Source organism: Manis pentadactyla, chromosome 15 (assembly GCF_030020395.1).
Source record: "Manis pentadactyla isolate mManPen7 chromosome 15, mManPen7.hap1, whole genome shotgun sequence".
NCBI lineage: Eukaryota > Metazoa > Chordata > Mammalia > Pholidota > Manidae > Manis > Manis pentadactyla.
In genome coordinates, this window is record NC_080033.1 from 1,121,486 (window position 1) to 1,142,982 (window position 21,497).

At 50.5% G+C, this 21,497-nt stretch overlaps 2 protein-coding genes and 1 long non-coding RNA gene across 5 annotated transcripts; 1 reads left to right on the plus strand and 2 right to left on the minus strand.

Moving 5' to 3' along the window:
• Nucleotides 1-45: 45 nt before the first annotated feature.
• On the plus strand, nucleotides 46-2,795 carry LOC118912455 (uncharacterized). Of its 2 annotated transcripts, XR_008994110.1 has the most exons (4): nucleotides 46-190; nucleotides 981-1,083; nucleotides 2,029-2,165; nucleotides 2,651-2,795. It is a non-coding gene; the product is annotated as an uncharacterized LOC118912455 (long non-coding RNA). The 2 variants fall into 2 exon arrangements; XR_005024796.2 differs by lacking the exon at nucleotides 981-1,083 and having other exon boundaries at nucleotides 188-321.
• On the minus strand, nucleotides 2,551-6,427 carry BAX (BCL2 associated X, apoptosis regulator). Of its 2 annotated transcripts, XM_036885573.2 has the most exons (6): nucleotides 6,144-6,427; nucleotides 5,515-5,566; nucleotides 5,279-5,425; nucleotides 4,766-4,901; nucleotides 3,138-3,242; nucleotides 2,551-2,736 (listed from the first exon to the last, which is right to left on the minus strand). In XM_036885573.2, the coding sequence occupies exons 1-6, from the start codon at nucleotides 6,175-6,177 to the stop codon at nucleotides 2,632-2,634; spliced, it is 579 nt and encodes a 192-aa protein (XP_036741468.1). In that variant the 5' UTR covers nucleotides 6,178-6,427; the 3' UTR covers nucleotides 2,551-2,631. The 2 variants fall into 2 exon arrangements, with proteins under 2 accessions (XP_036741468.1, XP_036741469.1); XM_036885574.2 differs by lacking the exon at nucleotides 5,515-5,566 and having other exon boundaries at nucleotides 6,144-6,273.
• Nucleotides 6,428-13,415: 6,988 nt separating this feature from the next.
• Nucleotides 13,416-21,497, minus strand: DHDH (dihydrodiol dehydrogenase). Its single transcript, XM_036885566.2, has 7 exons — nucleotides 21,342-21,497; nucleotides 20,800-20,911; nucleotides 20,004-20,167; nucleotides 17,078-17,330; nucleotides 14,730-14,854; nucleotides 13,792-13,945; nucleotides 13,416-13,563 (listed from the first exon to the last, which is right to left on the minus strand). Exons 1-7 carry the CDS (start codon nucleotides 21,429-21,431, stop codon nucleotides 13,454-13,456), a joined length of 1,008 nt encoding a protein of 335 aa, XP_036741461.2. The 5' UTR covers nucleotides 21,432-21,497; the 3' UTR covers nucleotides 13,416-13,453.

A 21,497-nucleotide genomic window follows, 5' to 3' on the forward strand; every position in this document is an offset into this window, starting at 1 on the left:
GGGCCTGGAGCCCCTGCGTGGCCAATCGGAGCAGACTGGAGTCCCAGTCCCCCCGCCCAGAAGTGGGGAAGTCACGCGCCTGTAGCTGGAGGCTGTTGTGAAATGGGGAATTTGGGGGTGGGGGAGTTTGCGGGATACAAGGGTCCGGGGGCCGATTCTGGGAAGTCATGGAATTCTGGGGGTCTCTCTGGTAGGTGGAAGATTAATGGGGACACTGAGACCCCTGTAAATTGATGATTCTAGAGGTGTCTCAGGAACATAGGTTGGAACCTGAGGTTGTGTGAGACCATGGACTTCTGGAGCCTTGGGGGTTCCTCAGAGGTGCGGAGATTTCCACATGACTGGGGTTTGCTCTTGGCGATAAGGGGTCCCCTATGCTAAAGAAGTTTGGATGATATTCCTGGAACCTTGGGGATATCTTTAGTAGATGGGTTGGAGGAGGCACCTGGAGCCCTAGGGTTCGCTAAAAGGCTGGGCTGGGGGGCGTTTCTGTAGCCTTAGTGTTCACAATGGAAATCCGTATTTTTCTGGAAACTTTTCCTGGGGTAAGGAAGAGGTGGTTTTTAGGCCTTTGAGGTGATCTGTGAGATTTAAAGGACAATTGAGCCTTGGGGTTCACCCCCCCACCAGGGAGAGGGGTGTTTCTGAAAGCCTAGTAGGGGCTTTCATGAGAGGAAGGGGTTTTGGAGAGCCCTTTGGAGGCCTGGAGAGATTCTTAGCTACTTGGAATACCTTAGGGCTATTTCACAGACGATTGTTTTTTGGGAGCTATGGAGAGGGGTGAAATGACACTTAAGGGTCTCTCTGAGGGCTATTTTGAAGTCAGAGACTGGGTAGTCTCTTTGGCCCGGGAACAACCTGAGGTTGTCTTACGTTAGAACTGCCCCTTCAAGGGCACTTCGAAAAGCCCTAGGGAAATGAGAAGGGTCTAAGGGCCTGAGGGTGGGATGTTTGTCTTCGACCAAAGTACCTTTTTAAAGTGTGCCAGATCCCGGCTAGTGTCTGGGAGGCAGAGCTGGCTCAAAGCAGGACGCTACCCTTCACGGAACTCCCCGTTGTTACGGGGGGAAAAGAGATACAAAGGTAGGAATTTGACCCTATTGAAGTGCCCTAATGGAGACAGCCATGAGGATGGGGCGGGGGGGTGGGGTGGAGAAGTCAGGGCCTGCTCCAGAGGGGCCACTCCGAGCATCCCAGACAGGGTATCCATTCCCTGACACAGGGGATGCTGGGCCAGGCTGGTGTCTGGGGCTTTCTTCAGGGGGTGGCTGGGCCAGTGACCAGGAGAGCAGCGATGCTGAGTCATGGTGACCTCAGCGCGAAGGGGCTCCGGCAGGGGGGCGGGTTGGGGCCGCTCACTGACTTCCTTTCCTGGGGCGGATTGCAGCCTGGCTGGGACCTAAGTTCGGATCCTCTCCCCTAAGGAGCCACCCTGAGTGTGGTTTGTGTCGAGAGTCTGTTTTTTTAGTTCCCTTGATGCTTTCCCTGGGTTCCCGCCTGCGGCCATATTGCCCCTCTCTCTGGGCTGGTGACTCAGTCTCCCCGCACTCCTCTTAACTGACCTTTCTTCTCTGACTTGCTGTTTATGGGGGTGGGGCAGTTGCTTCAGGCACACAGTCACAATGGGGCCTGAGTTACTCATTCACCAAATTTCATACCTCAGCCTAAAGACCTTTAGCCTCAGGCAGGCCCTGCTGTGCAGAGGTGACTTTCAAAGTGCTCACTGGTGGAGAAAAAGAGGTGTGACAAAGATGATCTGAAGGATAGAGAGCAGGGAGTTGAGGGGCGATCATGGAGACGAGATCCAAAGAGGGACAGAGACCCAGAGAGAAGGCACACCAGACCCACGACTCTCCACGAGTGATCTCATTCTCTCTAACCCCTTTGTTTCCCTTGTGTTAACTGTGCTTCTGAGTTTAGCGTCTTCCCTGGGCCTGCCCCTCCCTGGGAGTTCCCACCAGTTACTGAGCCAGCCCCTTCCCCATGGCCTGTTAGTCTCAAGCTAAGTCCCCTTCTCTTCCGCCACAGGCTCAAGCCTGGTCCTCTCCCTTGGACCCTCTTGTCCCGGACTTCTCAGCCTTCTGACTTCCAGCAGTTTCACCACAGGACTCCAGAGCCTTCTACTCCCCCAGGACTCCCAGTGTCTGCTCCCCCATTCACCTAAGGTAACTGTACAATGGTTCCGAATGTCAGAAGGTCCAGGCCCTGGTTCTCCCTGCCGCACTGCCCCCAGCCTCCTCTGTCGGGCTCAGGTCTTGCCCAGTGCTGCCTCCACCGCCAACACCCTAGGCTAGGGCACGTGATCTCGAGCTGTCCTCAGGCCTTCAGGCTCCAACAGGGCAAGACCAGAACCTAACTCCTCACTAACCCACAGAGGGCATGGGGCACTCTCAGAAAAAGATGTGTCGGCATATAAAGCCTGGTCGCTTGCAAAAGCCAGGGAGCGGGCCCAGTGACTCAGACTCCGAGGTGTGGCCTGAAAGAGGTTTATTGCCCCCCAAGACCACTCCCTCCCACCCCCACCCACAATAATTACAAAAGTAAGAAAAATGCCCATGATCCCAGTCCCCACCCCTCCCAGAAAAATGCCATAATTTATGCAGAAAAAACAGTCCAAGGCAGCTGGTGACCTCAGCCCATCTTCTTCCAGATGGTGAGCGACGCCGTGAGCACTCCGGCCACAAAGATGGTCACAGTCTGCCACGTGGGTGTCCCAAAGTAGGAGAGAAGGCCATCCTGGGGACAGGAACAGTTACTTCAGCAACTTGACCAAGGGGCAGCCCCTAGGCTGGCACATGAGGGGTCAGGGAGAGGTCAGAGGGCATGCGTGGGGGAAAGGGCCTTAGATTAGCAGGTACCAAAAAGTTAGGGTCAAAAGCATTACCAAAGAACTTCAGGGGTTCCAGATGAAGTAGGATCACCAGGGAGGGCAGAAGGTACTAGTCAGGACAGGAGTCATGGGGGGCCAGGGGTTAGGGAAGTCCATGGGTACCAGACAAATGAGGTTGGTCAGACTTATGAGGAAACACATTATAGACCACCTGGTGATCCCCAAATGGGGAGGGGCACCGCTGTGGTACCTTGGGAAAGGCCCAGGGGTCCCAGAGGAGTCAGGGAGGGGAGTTAAGAGGCCTCACCCAACCACCCTGGTCCTGGATCCAGCCCAGCAGCCGCTCTCGAAGGAAGTCCATCGTCCAGCCCATGATGGTCCTAATCAGTTCGGGCACCTTGGTGCACAGGGCCTGCAGGGTGTGGGGTGGGCCTTAGAACTAGAACTTATCTCCACTACCTGGGGAGAGTGGCCCCAAACCTCCTTTCTCAACTCTGCCTCCCCTCCTGCCCCCTGCAGTTTCTTTTCCACTCCAAATGAGCTTCATACATTTTAAACTATTTCCTGTCAATTGCCCTGCTCACAAACCTTCCGTGGCTCCTCAGTACCCCCAGGGATAACGACTAAAAGGCACAGCTCAGCCAACAAGGCCTTGTGTGAAGGCTCTGACTTGATCACATTCCAATTTTCCACTTTTCTGTACGTCATTGGCCTTCTTCCAGATCATCATTCCCACCAAACTCTTTCCTGCCTCTCAGGACCTTTGCATATGCTGATTGTTCTGCCTCAACAGGCCTCAACCAAGCAAATTTTCACTCCTCCCCTAAGCTTGGGTCTAAGGTCACGTCCCCAGAGAGGGCTTTTCTGACCTTCAGACCAGGTAAGTCCTGATACACTTCATCCATGACCGGCTCCCCAGTTGCTTCTCCTTCCCCTTCCTCCCTCTGTCGGGCTGCTTTTTCCATTGTCTCCAGCTCCACATCCAGTCTACCATCACTGGGACTGCTGTCCCCATCACCTCCAACATTCAAGCCACATCAGCTCAATCTTGCAACCATATTAAGCAACCTACTTCCCCACCTCCCCTGCTCCCACCTGAGTCCAGGTCAGTCATCGTTCGCAGGACTGTTACAGGTACTGCTGCCCTTGTGTCCCATAAATCCCTTTTTCTACCCACAATGGCCAGAACAATTTGTTGTGCTTCCCTTCCCGCTATGTTTAATCATGAGAATCTTCAGAGAGCAAAGTTAGAATTTTACAGTGAACAGCAGGATACCCACAACCTAGATTCCACAATTAACATTTTGTTATACAGGCAAGAGTAATCTTTTAAATTTATGAATCAGGTCCACTCTCCTAAAAGCAGCCGGTCACTTCTGTCCCACTCAGCGTAGAGAAAGCCTTTAAAGTGGCTCACAAGAGCCCCTGCAATCTGCCCTTATTTCCCACCCAACCCCCTCCTGTGTTCTAACCACACAGGCCTCCTCCCTGCCCTCAACATACCAGACTTGGTCCTACCTCAGGGCCTCTGCACATGCAGTAAGCTTTAACCTGCCTTTTTCGCCTGATCCTTATACATCACTGCCTCTTTCTTGTTACTGCAACTTTGGCTTTACAAGTCTTCCCCGACTGCTTTGCACAATCCTATCACCCTAGCTTATGGCTCTCGACACTCATCAGACCACAGGAGCTCTGTGAGAGCAAGGACCTAGACTGTTCTGTTCAGAGCTGTATCCTTATACATCAGGGTGCCGAGTACAGGTGGGCACATAGTAGGCCCAACAGATCTTTGCTGAATGAACCAATGAATGAAGAAGCAGACAATCAGCCCATGGCTGTCCCTCCAGTTACTGGGCTGCCACAGGTTGACCTCATGACTCTGAGGAGGAGGTCTGAGGGGAGCCGCCCTGGGCTCACTGCCCTGCAGATGCCCACCTTCAGCACCAGTTTGCTGGCAAAGTAGAAGAGGGCGACTACCCGGCCCCAGTTGAAGTTGCCGTCGGAAAACATATCGGCTGCCACTCGGAAAAAGACCTCGCGGGGGGAGTCTGTGTCGACAGCTGCAATCATCCTGCGAGAAAGAGGACGGCCAGTGCTGGGCAGGGGAACCAGATAGAATGTAGAAACCTGGGCAGCCAGCCCATTCCAAAGAGAAGGAAACTGAGGCCCAAGCCAGGCTGCAGTGAAAAGCAAGCTGCCAGTGCGGGGGAAAAGGACAACACGGACACTCAGGAAGGTGGGAAAAATAACTCCCTGAGGAGTTTTAAGATCTGAGGGAGGGTAGGGCTGGGAGTGCCGAGTGCCGAGTCCAGGGATGGGGCCCCAGACTCCTGGGCCTGAGGGCCTGAACCCCAGGCTCCTAGGGGAAGAGGGGTTGGGAGCTGGGATTCCTGGATTCTGAGGGAGAAGGACACCAGTGGCGGGACTCCTGGATCCCAGGGGCCACACCTTTGCAGCTCCATGTTACTGTCCAGTTCATCTCCGATACGCTTGAGACACTCGCTCAACTTCTTGGTGGACGCATCCTGGGGAGTCTGCTCCAAGGCCAGCTCAGGTGTCTCCCCCACCATTGGCCCTGCTCTATCCTGGATGAAACTAGAGTGGAAATACGGGGGGAGGGTGCAGAATCAGAATGGGTTGTCACTCCTCAAATCTGCTCCGCAATAATCAGACCTCAAACTCACCCCTGAAGCAAAAGGGCCCCTGTCTTCATGATCTGCTCAGAGCTGGTGGGCCCTAGAGGAGAAAGGAGGGAAGAGGTGCCTGGACCCTTGCCCCTAGGGGATCCAGGGAACTGGGATTGCTCATGATGCCTGAGGAAGGACAACGCTAGGGGGCCCTGGACTTCCAGGTCCCTGGTGGATAAAATGCCTGGGGGGCCTGGGCCACTGAGCCCCTCCCTGATGGAGAAAGGCAGGGAGCCTGGCCTGTATCCTACATTCTTCCGGTGGAGGAGGCTAAGGGAACTTCATGCATCTAGACCCTCCTCCTGAAGGGGCAGAGGGGAGACCCGCCCCTCCCACCAGGAAGTGGTGCCCGCGACAAGCCCGGGCCTGCCCAGGGGTTTGGGTTCTAGGGTCTCCGGCTTCTCTGGGGTACAAGACCGTTAGGAAGCAAGGGATCGGGGCGCGGAAGCCAGAGAGCCGAGGACCCCCCCCCCCGGGAGGGAGGGGACTGGAGGCTGGTAGCGCCCGATCCGGGAGTTTCTGCCCGAGTGCTTGGAGATCGCACGGCTCCAGGCCGACAGGAGCGATCGTAGGACCGGCCGGCGGGGGGGCTTGCCCTCCTCCCGCCCGTCTGCCTCCCGCCTCACCCCCGTCTCTGGGTTGCTCCCCGGACCCGTCCATCACTGCCGCTCCGGCCGCCGCCTCTCGCCGGGTGCGCCCGGGCGGCCGCAGCACGCCCCTAGTCACGTGAGCGCCCCGCTGACCGTGCGTCCTCTCATGTGATCGCCCCGCAAAATGGCTGTCGCACCGCAGGCGCCACGGTGTCACGTGGCTGCCTTACCTGTTAGGAAGGAGGTCCCGTCACGTGGCTGTCCAATCCGTTCGGCCCTTCCGGAACCTGTCTTGACTCCCTTCTGCCCGCCACCCATGCAATCGCGGCTGTAACTCATTCATTCATGCAATCTTTTGAGAAGTTTCGAGTGAGATGTGAGCTTCCCCAGGGCAGAAGGCACATGAAGTACACATCAGAGAGGAACATCAGAGGCCAAAAATACCATTCACTGAAGCAGGACATTCAGATGACTAAAGCCTTTGAATGTTTATGTGCAAATAAAATAAATATGAATTTCAAAAGCTGACAAGACTAATCTCTGGTGATAGGTCATCAGGGTATGGACAGGTGAGACAGAGACCACGGGTTTAGTCAGAGTAGGGTAAGGGCCTCCGGGGGAAAAAAAGGCAACGCAAGATAATCACAGCCAGAACAACTTAACAATGTGCAAAGAAGTCCCTATAGAAACTCTGTGTTAAGCATTAGGCAAAATCAGAGTCACACTAACTTTCTAGGGTAAAAATACCAGACTAGGAATATAGACATTCTTCCGTGAAATCAATTAAAGCTCAAAAGGCCAGGAGCAATTTGGCCTGGAATGTTGAGTGCTCTGCAGATAAAGAAAAGTAGCTCAGCACAACCCATGACTTTATTGTATCAATCAGATCATGACACTGTAAAATTTACCTTAGTCTGTTAAAAGGCCCAGCTTATTTTTAACTGTACCTATGTGCTGTTTTCCCTTCCCTAATCCTAATCAAGTAATTTGCAACCTGAGCAAAAGATTTCCCAGTTATAAACAGCCCAAAAAGTTAAGATTCTTAACGAACTCTAGCAAACAGGCAACAGCCCAGCCCACCTTAGGGGCGGGGCAGGTGGTCTTCATTGATATGCTCCAAGAGGGGAAAAAGCTGTCCTGAGAAAGAATCAGAGAAGCAAATTTCTTCTGTTACTCATCTGCACCCCTAGCCCTTTACCCCATTCCTGAAAATCCTCAACTGTACATAAAACCCCTAGACAACAACACAACCACAGGCTCTCTTGTTCCCTCCGGGAGTTAGCCAGGAGCTCTGTCCTCCCACTTTATCTCTAAATAAAAGCCTCTGCCTTGCTCTTCTAACCTTGAGTGTTTGCGAAGTTCATTCTTCAGCTCCGTGAACAAGAACCCGGCATCATCTTTGGGGGCTCGTCTGGGATCACTTCAGAGGTGAATATCGGCATCCAAACATACCTTTTCCTTTCACTCCCCTTATACAAGGAAGCTGTCTATGACACACAACATCGGGCGCTCATCAGCCACTTAAATGGGACTAGCCCAGCTGCCAATCTCAAAGTCTGGAGCAACAGGTTCCCCAAGGTTTCCCTCAGTGGATCCCCCATCTCCCTTGGGAGCCAGGAAAGTCAACTGAGTGGAGGCCAGGATTCCCTTTCATAGGCTCTCCTTGGATGCAAGGGACTGAGGAAGGCCATGGGCAACTGCAAGAGTCTAGGCTGAGGCTACACTTCAGCGGCTTCTCAAAGGTCCACGAGTCTGAAATCAGACCCTGACAGCCCAACTGGGTATCTGTGAGGAGTGTGTCTCTTTCTCTGTCTTTATGACTTCCAGCCTGCTTTTTCAGGCTGCCCTGGCCTCTGGGTGAGGCAGGGATGAGCCTTACTTCCTTTATGTGCTCTCTGTGTACCTCTAACTTCATCAATTTCATAGAACCCGATGCTCACCACCGCAAATAGGAGATCATCGCTTCACTCGTATTCTTGACTTAATGCTGCACTTTTTTAAATCTCATAAAATGGGTCTGGGGCACCCATTAGCCACCTAAAAGACGATTCACATCGGCTACCAGTCTTAAGTCTTGGGTGAAAGGTTTCCCGGTGTCTGCCACTCCTTGATCCCCCGCCTCTGGACGGGAATGTTGGGGAGTGGCTGAGCCAATCCTCATCTGTGGACTCCAAAGGCAGACCGGACTAGTAGACAGTGGTCCTTGGATCTCGGCTCCAGCTGATTGAGCCAATGGAGCAGAGTGAACCTCCAGCTAGGCTGCTGCTGACCCCCGACCTCTTGTCTCACAGGTCAGATTTGTTACAGTGGGTGGCTGGCTAAATAATTCCCAGGCAGTGGCAGAAACTGGTGTTTAAGAGTATAGACACCCCACCCCTCCATAACTGTACATGTAAATGGCCCTGTTTAAACTCTAGCCATGGCTCTATTCTATTGATCTCTCTTCCTTGGAGGCAGTCTTCCTGGGGCTATGGCATTTCTTTATCTGTGGCCCATGGAACTGGCAGTGAGAGGTCACACAGTGCCTGCACTTACCAGACAGGCAGGGGCCTCTCAAAGAATGATCCCGAGTGTACTGTGCTAAAGCTCGTGTAGAGGAACTAGAGTTTGTATCAGGACTCCCAGAGGGGTAAAGTAAGAGCACTCTGGTGAGGTCCCACTAACTTTAGAGCTCTGAAACAACTCTTGTTTAGTGGGAAGGCAAGAGGGAAGTGAAGGTACAGGCCATACTGGTAAGGAGTGGTGAAGTTCAGTAGGCCTGGCAGAGGAGGTGATGGACGACTCTCACCCAGGCTCCAAGGTGAGGGGACGCCCTCACAGAGAAAAGGCCGACCAGGTGTCACCCACCAGTCTTTCTCTTTCAGATGGGAGCTCCCTCTTAAAGCCAGACACCCCTCTGGCATGCATTCTAAAGAACTGGGAGCAGTTTGATCCCCAGATCCTGAAAAAGAAGTGCCTTATCTTCTGCACACAAGCCTGGGCTCAATACAAACTCTCTAATGGAGAGGCTTGGCCCCTGAGAGAAGTATACAATATAATAAGGTCATGCAGCTAAATTTATTTTGCCACGAGGAAGGAAGTCAAAAGTCCCATGGACTACTACAATATAAAAGTGGGCATTCGAAAAACTTCCAAAATTCTGATAGACAATATTAAGCATTAATGCTAACTTAAGTTGAACTGGAATGGACATGTCCTTATGGTTATCAGTTGCCTAAGCAATTGATAACTAATACACCCAGGATAATTATGGCCTATTTATAGTTGAGGAAACTGAGGCCCGGAGAGGGAGATGGAAATTGCCAGAGCTGTCCAGTTCTCCTGGGCGCTCTCAGGTCTCCAGCTTGGCAGCCGTGTTATCTGAAGGAGGGCGTTTTCACTGAGCCCCACTCATAGGTCCCGGCCTCCTCCATGGCCTCCAGCCTCGTCCCTCCCCTCCAGCCTATCCCCCACATGGACTTAGAAGGGACTTGCTGGACCCAGAGCTGACCCTGGCCCTCCCCTGCCTGCTTACAGCCCTCCCACTGTTCACTAGTAATAATAAATGTCTCTTACACATTATTATAAGACAATGAATCTGGTAGAACCTGCTATTTATTATATATCCAAAGAGAAAAGAGGTCAAATGATACTTCAGGCCTCTTCTAAGAAAGAAAAATACAGTTTATAATATTTTAAAGTTACAGGTGCATATTAAAACGTACATTATAGGTGGAATCTGAGTGTGGCTTACCTGGGATCCCCTGCTTCACATTCTTTCACAAGGCTATAAAAAACGGTGTCACCTGGGGTTCTGGTCTCATCTAAAGTCTCAATTGGGCAAGAATCCATTTCCAAGCACAGTTACATGGTTGTTTGGTACATTCAGTCCCTTGAGAGATGTTGGACTGAGGGCCTCAGTTCCTTGCTGGCTACTGGCTGCAGGCTAGTCTGTTTTTTGATCTGGGCCCTCTTAGGGCAGCTCACAACATGGCATCTAACTTCATCAAAGTGAGCAGGTAAGATCTCAAGCAGGACTGGAGTCCATCCGTTACAACCTAGGCTCAGAAGGGACATATCTTAACTTTTCCCATTTGGAGCAGGTCACTAGATCCAGCACACATACAGGAGACGGGATTATACATGGACGTGAATAACTGGAGGTGAAGGTCACTGAGAGCCATTTTAGGAACCAATTACCATGCCAGGAAAGGAAGAACCCTTTGCACACTCATCAAGGGCAGCCAGGGAGAGGACTATCTGATGGGTGGTGGGAGGGCTGAGTTTTGGGGGGATGGGGAGGCCTGGCTGCTGATCTAAATTTCTTGGGTGGCGAGCAACAAGTAGGATTTGGGGATTCCAGTTCTGCTTAGACATATTACAAACAAATCCATTTCTTATGTTGTAAAAGCGATGGTACCAGTTGTTACAGTTAGCTATTGCCGTGTAACAAATCAACCCAGAGTTTAGTGGCTTAAAACAGTAACTCTCATTTTATTCCTTCATAGGCCTGTGGGTAATAAGACTGGGAAAGGCTTAGCTGGGGTCACTGTATTTTCAGTCACACAGTGGTTGAACCTGGAACAGCAAAAATGTTGAAGCAGTTGGGACCTGACTGAGCATCTATGTTCCTGGAACCTCAAGGATCCCCACGCAATTTCTCTGTGTGGGCTAGTTTGGGTCCCTCACAGCTTGGTGGCTTCAGGGAAGCTGAACTACTTGCATGATGGCTGAAGGTCTTGAGCACCCCAGCAAACAAGTAAGAGATTGCATTGCCTTTCTTGACTGAACCTCAGAGGTCAATGCAGTGTCACTTATGCTGTGTTGCAACAGCTACAAGTGAGTCATGAGCACAATTTTCAAGGGAAGGGGAAGCCAACTCCACCTCTTAATGGGGGAAGTGAGTGGGGACAAGAGATCTTTGGAAAAGTTAAGGTGGCACACCAACTCATCTGCTTTAGCAAAAACTAATGTATCAGTGGCTTAAGCAACACTGAAGTTTATTTCCTGCTCACATAAGAGTCTAAGAACACGCAAATCTCAAGTGACAATCTCTGTGATGGTTAATCTTGCGTCAACTTGACTGGGCCATGGAGTGCCCAGGTATTTGGTCTAACATCATTCTGGGTGTTTCTGTGAGGGTGTTTTTTGAAGGAGGTTAATATTAAATTGGAGATTTAGTAAAGCAAATTGTGCTCCCTAATGTGGGTGGGCCTATCCAGTCAGTTGAAGGCCTGAATAGAAGAAAAAGGCTGACTCTTCTGTCTGACAGCCTTTGAACTAAGACATCAGGCTTCTTCCTGCCTTCAGACTCAAACTGATGCATCAGCTGTTTCTGGGTCTCCGGCTGTCTGCCTTCCAATGAGAACTACACCATCAGCAATCCTGCTACTCTGGCTTTTGGGCTTGGACTGGCACTAAACTTCGGCTCTCCTGGTTCTCCATTTGTCCAACTCACCCTGCAGATCTTGGGGCATGCTGACATCCATAATTGTGTCTTTTCTCTATCCTTCTAGCTTGTTGCTCTGCCATCCACAACACGTACCTTCTGTTGAATATTGTAAGACAGACACACCTATATGCCCAACACTACATCCCTACGCAGGTACCAGGAAGGGAGAGGATGAAAGGGAAGCCATCCTCTTTGCCTTTTAAGACCATAATGCAGATTCTTGCTTGGTGGGTACGTATCCCATTGGCTGGAGCCTATTCACATGGCAACACGAAGTTGCAAGAAAGCCTAGGAAATGTAGTCTAGCTGGGCAGCCATGTGTCCATTGAAAACTTCCCTAGCATGGGTGAATGATTATTAAGGGGACATCTAGCCATCTTTGCTTTACAAAAGATTGAAGACAAGTAAGTAGAGGGCTGAAACACATGTAGTGATAGCTGAATGATGGACAATGGGACTTGGAAAACAGTAGAAAACTCATTTGATTGATATCTAGTCTTGTGTTCTAAAGCTTCTACCAAATTGCTTATTTGCTCAAAGTGAAAGTTATTAGTGTCATTGTAACTCCAGGGAGAGGAAATTCTGGGACAAAATAACTCTAAAACTGAAATCAGTCAAAAGGAGAAATAAAGTTTAAAATCTGTTTATTGCTTACAAACTGCAGTCCAGGGCCATGTGTTTCCTGCTCTGGCAGAAGCAAAACCCAGACTTCCCCTTAACCTCTCAGGTTCAGATAAGCCCTCAGGTTGCCCAGGGAATTACACATTGATATGGAGATGAATCACTCTCACCCCTGAGGAACACCTATTGATACGCAGATGCACCAAAGCTGGACAAGATATTCTGGAAATAGTACAATTTACCCAGTCATAAACCCTATATATCCATCTCTATCTTCTAGACCCTTGTAGAACTGAACTCCTGGACTATCTCTGGTTGATTGAGGACATGTGACCAGTTTGGGCCAGTGAACTGTGAGAGGTTATGTAGGCTCTTTTTGTGTCAGGGCATTTAAGTTTTGGTACCAGGGCCTCAAGGGCATTCCTTCCTTGGCCACCTTGACTGGCAAGACTCCAGATTGTAGTGGCTCTATCAGCCTGGATCCCAGACATATAGAGACCAGAACCTTTAGCCAATACATATGAGTTGGAAATAAACCTGTTATGCTATGCTGAGATTCGAGGGTTGTTATTGCAGCATAACCTATACTCACTACTACAGAAAACTATGAGTTAGACCTTGCATAGCATATAGTTAACCCTAATTCCTTGGCCAAGCATCTACATAAAGCCTTCTTCCAACTGCTTGTAATTTGGGTGGGGCTGACCTCCTAACCCTGCTACAAAGAGAGGCATTTTACCCAGGATTTTCCCATAGGGCCATCAAAACTCTTATGAAGGCAAATGCCTTCTTTCCTGTTGAAATGATTTTTTTTATACTGTATTGGAAGCCTGGAGCTTCTGGAGACCAGTTTGGAAAAAGCCTGACCTCAAGGGGAAGGACCATCAGCTAACATTTGTTGAGGATGTACTATGCACTAGGGGCTACTGACACACCATCCCACCTAATCCTCACCAGAGGGTGGTTAGTACTTATCTTCCCTTTACTGATGAAGAGATAAGGACAGAGAGAGGCTGGGGGAGAGTGCAGTTAGGGACCCCTCCTACCCACACACTATTCCCAGTCCAAGGTCACACAGGCTATGGCAGGCAAATTATGGATTTGTCTGCAGATGTCTGCTCCAGGAGCTCGTGAGAAATGTTTTCCTGGCCCTGCCTTCCTCCCCCTTCCCACATCCTTCCACCAATTTATTTTCCAGTGACTCCGTTGATGGTGGGTTCTCTCTAGCTCCCTCCCAACCACCACCAAGACCTCTGTAGAAGCCATGTCTTTATTTACTGAAGGTATTCATTTATCAGTGTTTGTCTTGGGGGAAGGTGACTCCAATGGCCTTCCGTACTTCCTCAAGGATGTCAGCCATGAGCTCACTTTCCGCCAGGGGAATCACAGGACTTTCCTTCAGGCCTAGGGGAGAGTTCAGTTAAGGGTCCTCCTATTCACACCCCTAAAGACCAAAAGGACTACAATTCCCAGAATCCCACGAGGCACAGTACTACACGGTTCAGGCAGATGGATACCCCAAGAAGTCCTGGGAGATGTATTCTCGCTGAGGGATGGGGCGGGGGCTACCTTCTCTACCAGTCTTGCCCCACCATCCTGCCACCCTTCTACCCCAATCTTTCATATCCTTACCCTTTCGTAGGCACTCCCGGACATGCCTGGCCTCATACATCATGCCTATTCCATTTGTAAAATTGAAGTCCTTGTTTGGAGCTGGGGGCAGTGGGAACTCCTTGTGCTCCCCCTTCAGCACCAGCTCTGTCGGGCACCAGCATGGGTTCATGATCTGGAAAGAAATAACAGGTGGGGTACTGCCGGGGGTTCCTGCCAGGTGATGCTCAGGGGCCTCGCTCTCACGCCTGGTGGCTAAGGGCTGCTTGCGTTCCATCTTTAGGGAGATTTGCCCCCACCCCATGCAGCACTGTTTTCTCACTAGAAGTCTGTCTACTCGTCTCCCCAGGGGCAAATCTCTCTCTAGCCTGGTCTGAGGCCTGGCGAACACAGCTTATCTTCACTTCTGCATAAACTCTCTTTGTGAGCAGGAGACTTAGACAATCCAGAACCTTCTAATCCACTAGCAGGGTTGATTTCCTAGTAAAAAAAAATTATTTAGACTAAATCATTAGAGCCCTGGGAAGCCTAAGTTATTCCCACACCCAAGTCTAAGCCAAAATGGTAATAGAGAGATGCAGATGGGACAAGGTCTAAATTCTTCTGCTAAGAATAGGATTTCTTTCTAGCAACACTGCCGTAAGAAGCCAGTGAAGTGGCTCTTTGGCAATGCCCAGATCCTGTCTCTGGAGCAGCACCAAAGGTCACAACTGCCCTCTACTCATGTTTGATTATAACTGGTTTTTTGACACACAACAGATTCACCCTCAGGAAGGAGCCTGGAGGTCCAAACTCCACCCGACGACCTGGTGGTCGAGGATGGATTCCTTAGCAACAGTACAGGAAAAGGCTGGTCCAGCCCACATCCAGCTCCAAAGGCCACAGCTGACCCACTCCCGTTGCTAAGGGCCACAGTTCCCTGCCCTTGGACCCACCCCAGCCCGGGCAGTGTGCCTCACCTGGGCCATGCCCTTAGTACCGCTCACAGAGGCTGTATTGGTGAGCTGGGCAGTGATGCTGCAGGTGAAGCTGGCATGGACCCCTCCTGGGTACTGGAGCAGCACAGTGACAGTGTCGTCCACGCCTGGAGGAAAGCACAGCACAGAGTCAGGCCTGGCTTCAAATCCTGCCTGTGGGACCTTGGGGAAGAGACCTGGTCTCTCATATATCAGCGAAAAAGAATGAAGCAACGACACCCTATCCATGGAAGAAGCCTGAAAGTGCTTATGTTAAGTGACAGAGGCCAGACACAGAAGGTCACGTTATAGGATTCCATCTGTGCGAAATGTCTAATATTTGGTAAATCCCTAGAGCCAAAAAGTAGATTAGTGGTTGCTTAGGGGGATAGGAAAATTGGGTGTGAGGGTTTTTTTTGTTTGTTTTTTGTTTTGGAGTAATGATCTATCCTAAAATTGATTGTGGTGATAAATGTACAACACTGTATCGTCAAGCCAGGGAATTACACACTTTAAGTGAATACATTGTATGGTATGTGAATTATATCTTAGTAAAGCTGTTATTAATCAATCAGTCATCAAATATATGCTAAAAAAAGCAAAAAGATACTTCACCTCTCTGAGCCTCAATTTCCTCCTCTGTAAGTGAATACCTGCTATACAGGATTGTGAAGATCTGTTTCTTCATCCCACAAATGGGGATAATACGAGAACCTTCCTCATACAGTTGTTACAAGTATTACATTAAGTGACGTAAAATGCACAAGGCATTTAGAAGGCTATTTAGGTCACAATAAGTGATATATAAGCACTAGTTAAAAGTTAAATTAAATACAGCATGTAAAGTACTAGGTTGGTTCTGAAACACATCAGGCATGCCATAGATGGAGGAACCTACTGACCCAGTTCTCTTCGGTTTCAGATAAGCCGAAATTCTTGTCCTGGATTTGCTGTGTGAGCCTGGATAAATTACCTCCCCTGTCTGCACCTCAGTTTCCCCTTCTATAGAATGGGGGCAACTGTAATATATCTACTTCAGGGAGATCATAGCTATAATAATCCTAATGCAGAGGAAGCACTTGATAAATGGGATCTGTTATTTTTTTTTATGAGTATCTCTTATTTATTTATTTTATTAAGTTATCATTGATATACAATCTTTTTTTTTTTTTTTAGGGTTAGGTTTTTGGTTAGGTGTATGGGGAGGATAGGGTTACGGTTCTGATATACAATCTTATGAAGGTTTCACATGAGCAACATTGTGCTTACTACATTTACCCACATTATCAGCTCCCTCACACACCCTATTGCAGTCACCGTCCATCACCATAGTAAGATGCTACAGAGTCACTATTTGTCTTCTCTGTGCTATACCGCCTTCCCCGTGACACCCCTACAATATGTGTGTTAATCATAATGCTAAATGGATCTGTTATTATAGCTACTGTTTAGCCTAGAAATAAGCCAGATATTAGACTGCAACAGTACTTTCACCCCACGTATTGCTTTTTTGGTTATTCACTGTCTTCTGTGGTGCTATTTGCAAAAATGGTCACAGTCATTCCTCTCATTCCCCCTTTGCAATATGACTCTGTCTCCTTCAATGAAGAGTCAATTTACTCACCTCTGAAATCTGAGCTACCTTTGAGCCACGGAACAGTAGCAAACAGGGCACAAGCAAAGGCTTGCAAAGTGCTTGCGTATTGGGGCCTGCCTTCTTTTTGCTTCATCCAAAACTCTGAACCCACAATATGAATAAGCCAGAGCTAGCCAGCTGGAGAGGAGAACTAAGGCTCCCCACACAAGAGCCAACACCTGAAAGATCTAAGTAAGGCCATCCTAGACCACCCAAGTCCACTGGAACAGCTAGCTGCCTGCAGCTGCGTGAGAAAGACCAGCAGAAGAGCCACCCAAACTGAGCCCAGTACAAATTGCCAGCTCACAGAATCACAAGCTAATAAATGACCTTTATGGGAGGTCACTAAGTTCTGGGGTAGTTTGTTATGCAGCAAAGGCTAACTACGACAATTCCAAACAAATAAGAATCATTTATATTGATTAACTGCTCACCATTTGCCTCAACAGTTACTTCATTAACTCCTTATGACAACCCTACTGGCATTTTGCCAGTAAAGACTCAGAGATGTCGAGTCCCTTGGCTACGATCACACAGCAAAGTCCCAGTACAAAGCCTGCCCACAGCTCTCCTCTGATCCTCTGTGACTCCATGGGGGAACTTCCTCCAGCTGTATAACCTGATCCTCATGGGCTGGGAGACTTGTTCCCAGCAGACTGTTCCCAGTAAAGGAAGATCACTCTTATCTCCATCGTATAGTGAGGACAGACCATACCTGTTTCATAGCGCCTTCCCACAGCCAAAATCTTCTCTGGCTTCTGCCCACCAAAGACCATGGAGATGAACTGGATGCAGTAGATGCCCATGTCCAGCAGGCCACCACCAGCCTGGGACCAGTTTACAGCCCGGAGTACGCTGGTGAGGTCCTTCCCAAATTCTGCCCGAGCGACCCGAAGATCCCCCAGAGTTCCCTGGGACACAGCAGACTTCAGAGCCTCCATGGCAGGAAAGAAGCGGGTCCAGATGGCCTGCAGACCAGAGGGAAGAAATCAGGATGAGGAGAGGAAAAGAAAGGGGTCAGGACGCAGGAATTCACCAACCAGCTCCTCTCCCATCCAGGGCCCAATCTTGAGGGAGTATCCACTCCTCCCCAGCCTCCTAACACGACCCTTGCTCCTCTCCCATCCAGGGCCCAATCTTGAGGGGGTATCCACTCCTCCCCAGCCTCCTAACACGACCCCTCCCCCTTCCTTCCACAGCCCATCAGTCCCTAACCTGTGTCCTGCCCTCCGTCTCTCTGCCCTCCCCCCTCCTCTATTCCCATGGCCCTAACTCTGGCCTAGTTCTTTCTCATCATTACCCTAGTCTCCCAATGGCGTGGACTGAATTGTGTCCTACCAAGTTCATGTTAAAGCTCTAACCTCTAGTACCTCCCAATGTGAGTGTATTTGGAGATGGGGTTTTTAAAGAGGTAATCAAGTTAAAAGGGTGGGCCCTGATGCAATATGACTACTGTCCCTATAAGAAACATGCACAGAGGGAAGACTACATGAAAACAAAGGCAGAAGATGGCCATTTTAGGCGCCAAGGAGAGAGGTCTGAGGAGAAACCAGCCCTGCTGACACCCGGCTCTCAGACTTCTAGCCTCCAGAGGTATAAGAAAATACATCTCCCTGTTTAAGCCACCCAGTCTGTGGTGGGTCTGTTATGGCAGCCCTAGGCAAACTTAACACCCCAGTCTCTCCCCTCCGGTGTATCCCCAACACGGTGCCAGAGGGATCTTTCCTTCACCTAGAGCTGACCCTGTCTCACCCCTGCCTAATCCTCTTCAATGGCTCCCCATTCCCTAATATCAGCTCCCAACTACTGGCTATTTATTATGGGCAATACCCTGTGTACATGCTTTGCATAATAAATCCTTCCAGCATTCCTGACAGGTAGCTATGATTACTTCTGTTTTATAGATGAGAAAACTGAGTCTCAGTTGAGTTAAATTCCAGGCCCAAGGTCACAGGACTAGGAACTGAGGAACTGGAGCTTAGCGTCCTCTGACTGTAAAGCCAGAAGTCTCGATTGGTCCAAGATCAAGTTCATACTAAATATGTGAAGTCCGTTCATTCTGGTTTTCTTCAGGTCTTAACTCTGCTTTCCCACTCTGGGCCTTTTACCTGGGCCATTGACTTTGAAGGCTCAGGTCGTCCTACCTGCAGGAAGCCTCCTTGACCATCCCCCAGCCTGGGGTGGGGCCTCTGTGCTCCATCAACCAAGTGCACAGAAGGCCATGCAACTGGACACTAGGATTGCCGATTTCTGTGACCACAGCAGACCTCGAGCACCTTACAAATGGAGCCTGTGTCTTACAGATGATGAACCCCCTTTCTTAGGGTTTGCATCTGGTGCACATGAGGTGCCAATAAAAATGAGGAAGCGATAAACTCACAGAATTTTGGCATTGACAAGGCACGGTGAGAACCGGAAGACACTGAGTTCACCATATTATATAGACCATCTACTTCCTGGGCTTATGGAACTTCACAGTCTGGGAGGGTCGGCAGGACTGGGCACAAGACAGGTTAATAGGATGTGGGGGACGTAAGAGGCAGTATTGCTGCTACTGGTAGAATCTAAAACAAGGTGTTCCTAATACGCCTTAACATGAGAACAGCTTCTCAGGGCCATTCAAGTGGCCAGCTCAACTGCCGGCACTATCCATTGCCCTTTGGCAGCCATTTTAATGCCGGATGATCTGCAAGGTGTCAAAGGCCCCTCTAGGTAGCCACGTCTGATGTAGGGGTCAAGGGCAGGCCGCCCCAAGGTGTGATCTTGTGGCATGCAGATTCTGTCTGATGAAAACAATCAAGGCCCAAAAGACTCAGACACTTTGACCTGCCACCCTACTCCCCCTACCCACTCACCCCACTACCTACCCCAGCTGCATAAGAATGTGCCTCCATTTAGATGGATAACTGTGTTATAGTATGACCTAGGTGTGCTAGCCAGGGAGGGATGTGGAAAATTCCTCTCTGTGTCCCATGGTTTGTGTGTGGCCCATCAAACATTTGTTTACCAAACAGTTCCTTTTCCATGTTCCTGAATTGCTTCCATTTTCCTCTGAAGTCCCAGACCCCTCCCGAGTTTCTCCTTAGTTCAGGATAACATACATACTTCACCATCCCTGTCTTTGGAATCTGTGTCTATGGATTCCTCCGGTACGCACTTAAATTTGTTTTTTTCTCCGGTTGTCTCATGTCAATTTGATTCTTAGACCAGCTAATAAGACTCTCCAGGGGTAGAGGAAATTTCTTCCTTCCCAACACAAGGACAAAAACAAAGGTTGCGTGGCACTGAGGGTGAGTAGGGGATTCCTTGGTCCTGGAAATCCATTCAAACAGCCCACTGTCATTATGTGCCACTTTCAATGTTGGCACCTTTTTTCAAAAGGCTGCCAAAGGGTCGTTCACGTGGCCATGTTTGCTAAGGGCCAAAATCAATGGCTGGCACCCAAGAGAGAAGTGGCTAGTAGATTCTGTGGCAGAGCTCCACTCGAACCTGGTAAACGCACTGACCGCGGTTCATCTGGTGGTCATCCTTAACTCTTGGCAAACCCCTCCCCGTGTTCCTCCAAAAAGGTCCGCCGCAGCCATGCTTAGGAACGGCAAGAAGCGCTACACCTGTTGTTGGAAGAGCCCCTCCACCCTCACCTCCATTAGGAAGAGGCCTCGGGATCGGGCCTCTGCAACCATTTGGCGCACTTCCGCCGCGTTCACGCCCATGGGCTTCTCGCACAGGACGGCCTTGCCCGCTGCCAGGCATAGCAACACCGCGTCCTTGTGCTGGGGGTGCTGGGGGCCAATGTAGGCCACCTCTAGGGTGGGAGGAAGGAGGGCAACAGATCAGAAGCTCCGCCCACCCGACCCTCCCAGTGACACGCCCCCAGCTCGAGGTCACGCCCCCAGCATCCGAGGTCCCCCGCCCCCCACCAGAGATAAAGTCCAAACCCTAGTGTCCCATGAGGAAGGCCCAACCATTCTCTACCAACACTCTGTTTTCTTCAGATTATTTCCAGCTTTCCGAAGTTATATTAAATCATTTAATCCTCACACCAAGGGGTAGACAGTTATTATTTTGCCCGTTTTACAAATGACACTGAGAAGGGCAAGCAGAAGAGGAAAATGCCAATTCAGGCAGCCTCTGCTGTCCAACTACACTGTCCTGCTGTTCTATCCAGGCCGCTCGGGACAGAAGCCCCCGCCACAGGGCATATTTAAAGCCTGACCTGGCTCTCTTCAAAATTCATGCCCCTTCCTCAACACGGAGGCCTGGCCCCTAAATGCATTTCATACTAGTCAGCTGATGCCAGAGCAGGCCCGTTCCTGTAGCTCGGCCTCCCAGCCCAAGGTCCTTCCAGGAGCCCAAAGGGACTGGCCCAGGCTTGCATCTCCTACGGAGCAGCCTAGGGACAGCGCCTCGGCGGCCCCTGCAGCTCTCTCCACTCACCCACGTTCGGGTCCTCGGCCAACTCTTTATAGGACCCGTAAGCTTTGGGGACGTCGTATTTCCGCGCAAACTCCTTGGCCCGGCTCAGGTCGCGGGCCGCCACTGCTACCACCTTGGAGAGATGCTGGGGTTAGACTTGAGGTGCTGAGGCAAGCGTGGTCGGCAGGTGGATGGGAGGCAGGTGGTGGAGAAGGCCCCGGGGTACGGAGAAATGACATCCAAGAGGGAGATGTGCTCGCGGGGAAGGAGACACGTGGGTGGACAAGTGTCCAAGGCTGGAAGGAGAGATCTGGGGCAAGCGATTATTAAATCCCCTAATGCCGAAATTTCTTCTCTCTACAGCAGCTCCAATCAAGACCCTCCCAAACTTCACGGAACTCGTGTTTACAGAACTGAAGTGGGAAAAGGAGCGGGGAGGGAATTAGAGGTTGTTTCACCACCTTGGGGACTTAGAGCCTGGAACTCAACTCCCGCCGCCCTCCGACCCAGGAGTCCCCGCCCCGCGGCCTGCTCTGCCCCAGGACTTCGGAGGGACGGCGGACCTGGTGCTCTGAGCGAGGCAGTGCCTGAAGCACGGCCGCGAAGTCGCTGGAGATAAGGCCGGCTGACACGATGCCCCAGCGAACCGCCATCGCCAAATCCTGGGGTCCTAAAGCCTAGCGAGGCTCTAGCAGTGGGAATTAAAGGCCTGGAGCCCC

What these genes read in the sequence shown, in the direction of transcription:
- BAX (XM_036885573.2), bottom strand. Translation starts at nt 6,177, where the DNA reads ATGGACGGGTCCGGGGAGCAACCCAGAGACGGGG. An exon ending in CCAGCAAACTGGTGCTGAAG is followed by an intron (nt 3,243 to 4,765) that starts GTGGGCATCTGC and finishes CACACCCTGCAG; the next exon opens with GCCCTGTGCACCAAGGTGCC. An exon ending in TCCAGGACCAGGGTGGTTGG is followed by an intron (nt 2,737 to 3,137) that starts GTGAGGCCTCTT and finishes TCCTGTCCCCAG; the next exon opens with GATGGCCTTCTCTCCTACTT.
- DHDH (XM_036885566.2), bottom strand. Translation starts at nt 21,431, where the DNA reads ATGGCGGTTCGCTGGGGCATCGTGTCAGCCGGCCTTATCTCCAGCGAC. An exon ending in GGCCGAGGACCCGAACGTGG is followed by an intron (nt 20,168 to 20,799) that starts GTGAGTGGAGAG and finishes CTCCCACCCTAG; the next exon opens with AGGTGGCCTACATTGGCCCC. An exon ending in GAGGCCTCTTCCTAATGGAG is followed by an intron (nt 17,331 to 20,003) that starts GTGAGGGTGGAG and finishes TCTGGTCTGCAG; the next exon opens with GCCATCTGGACCCGCTTCTT.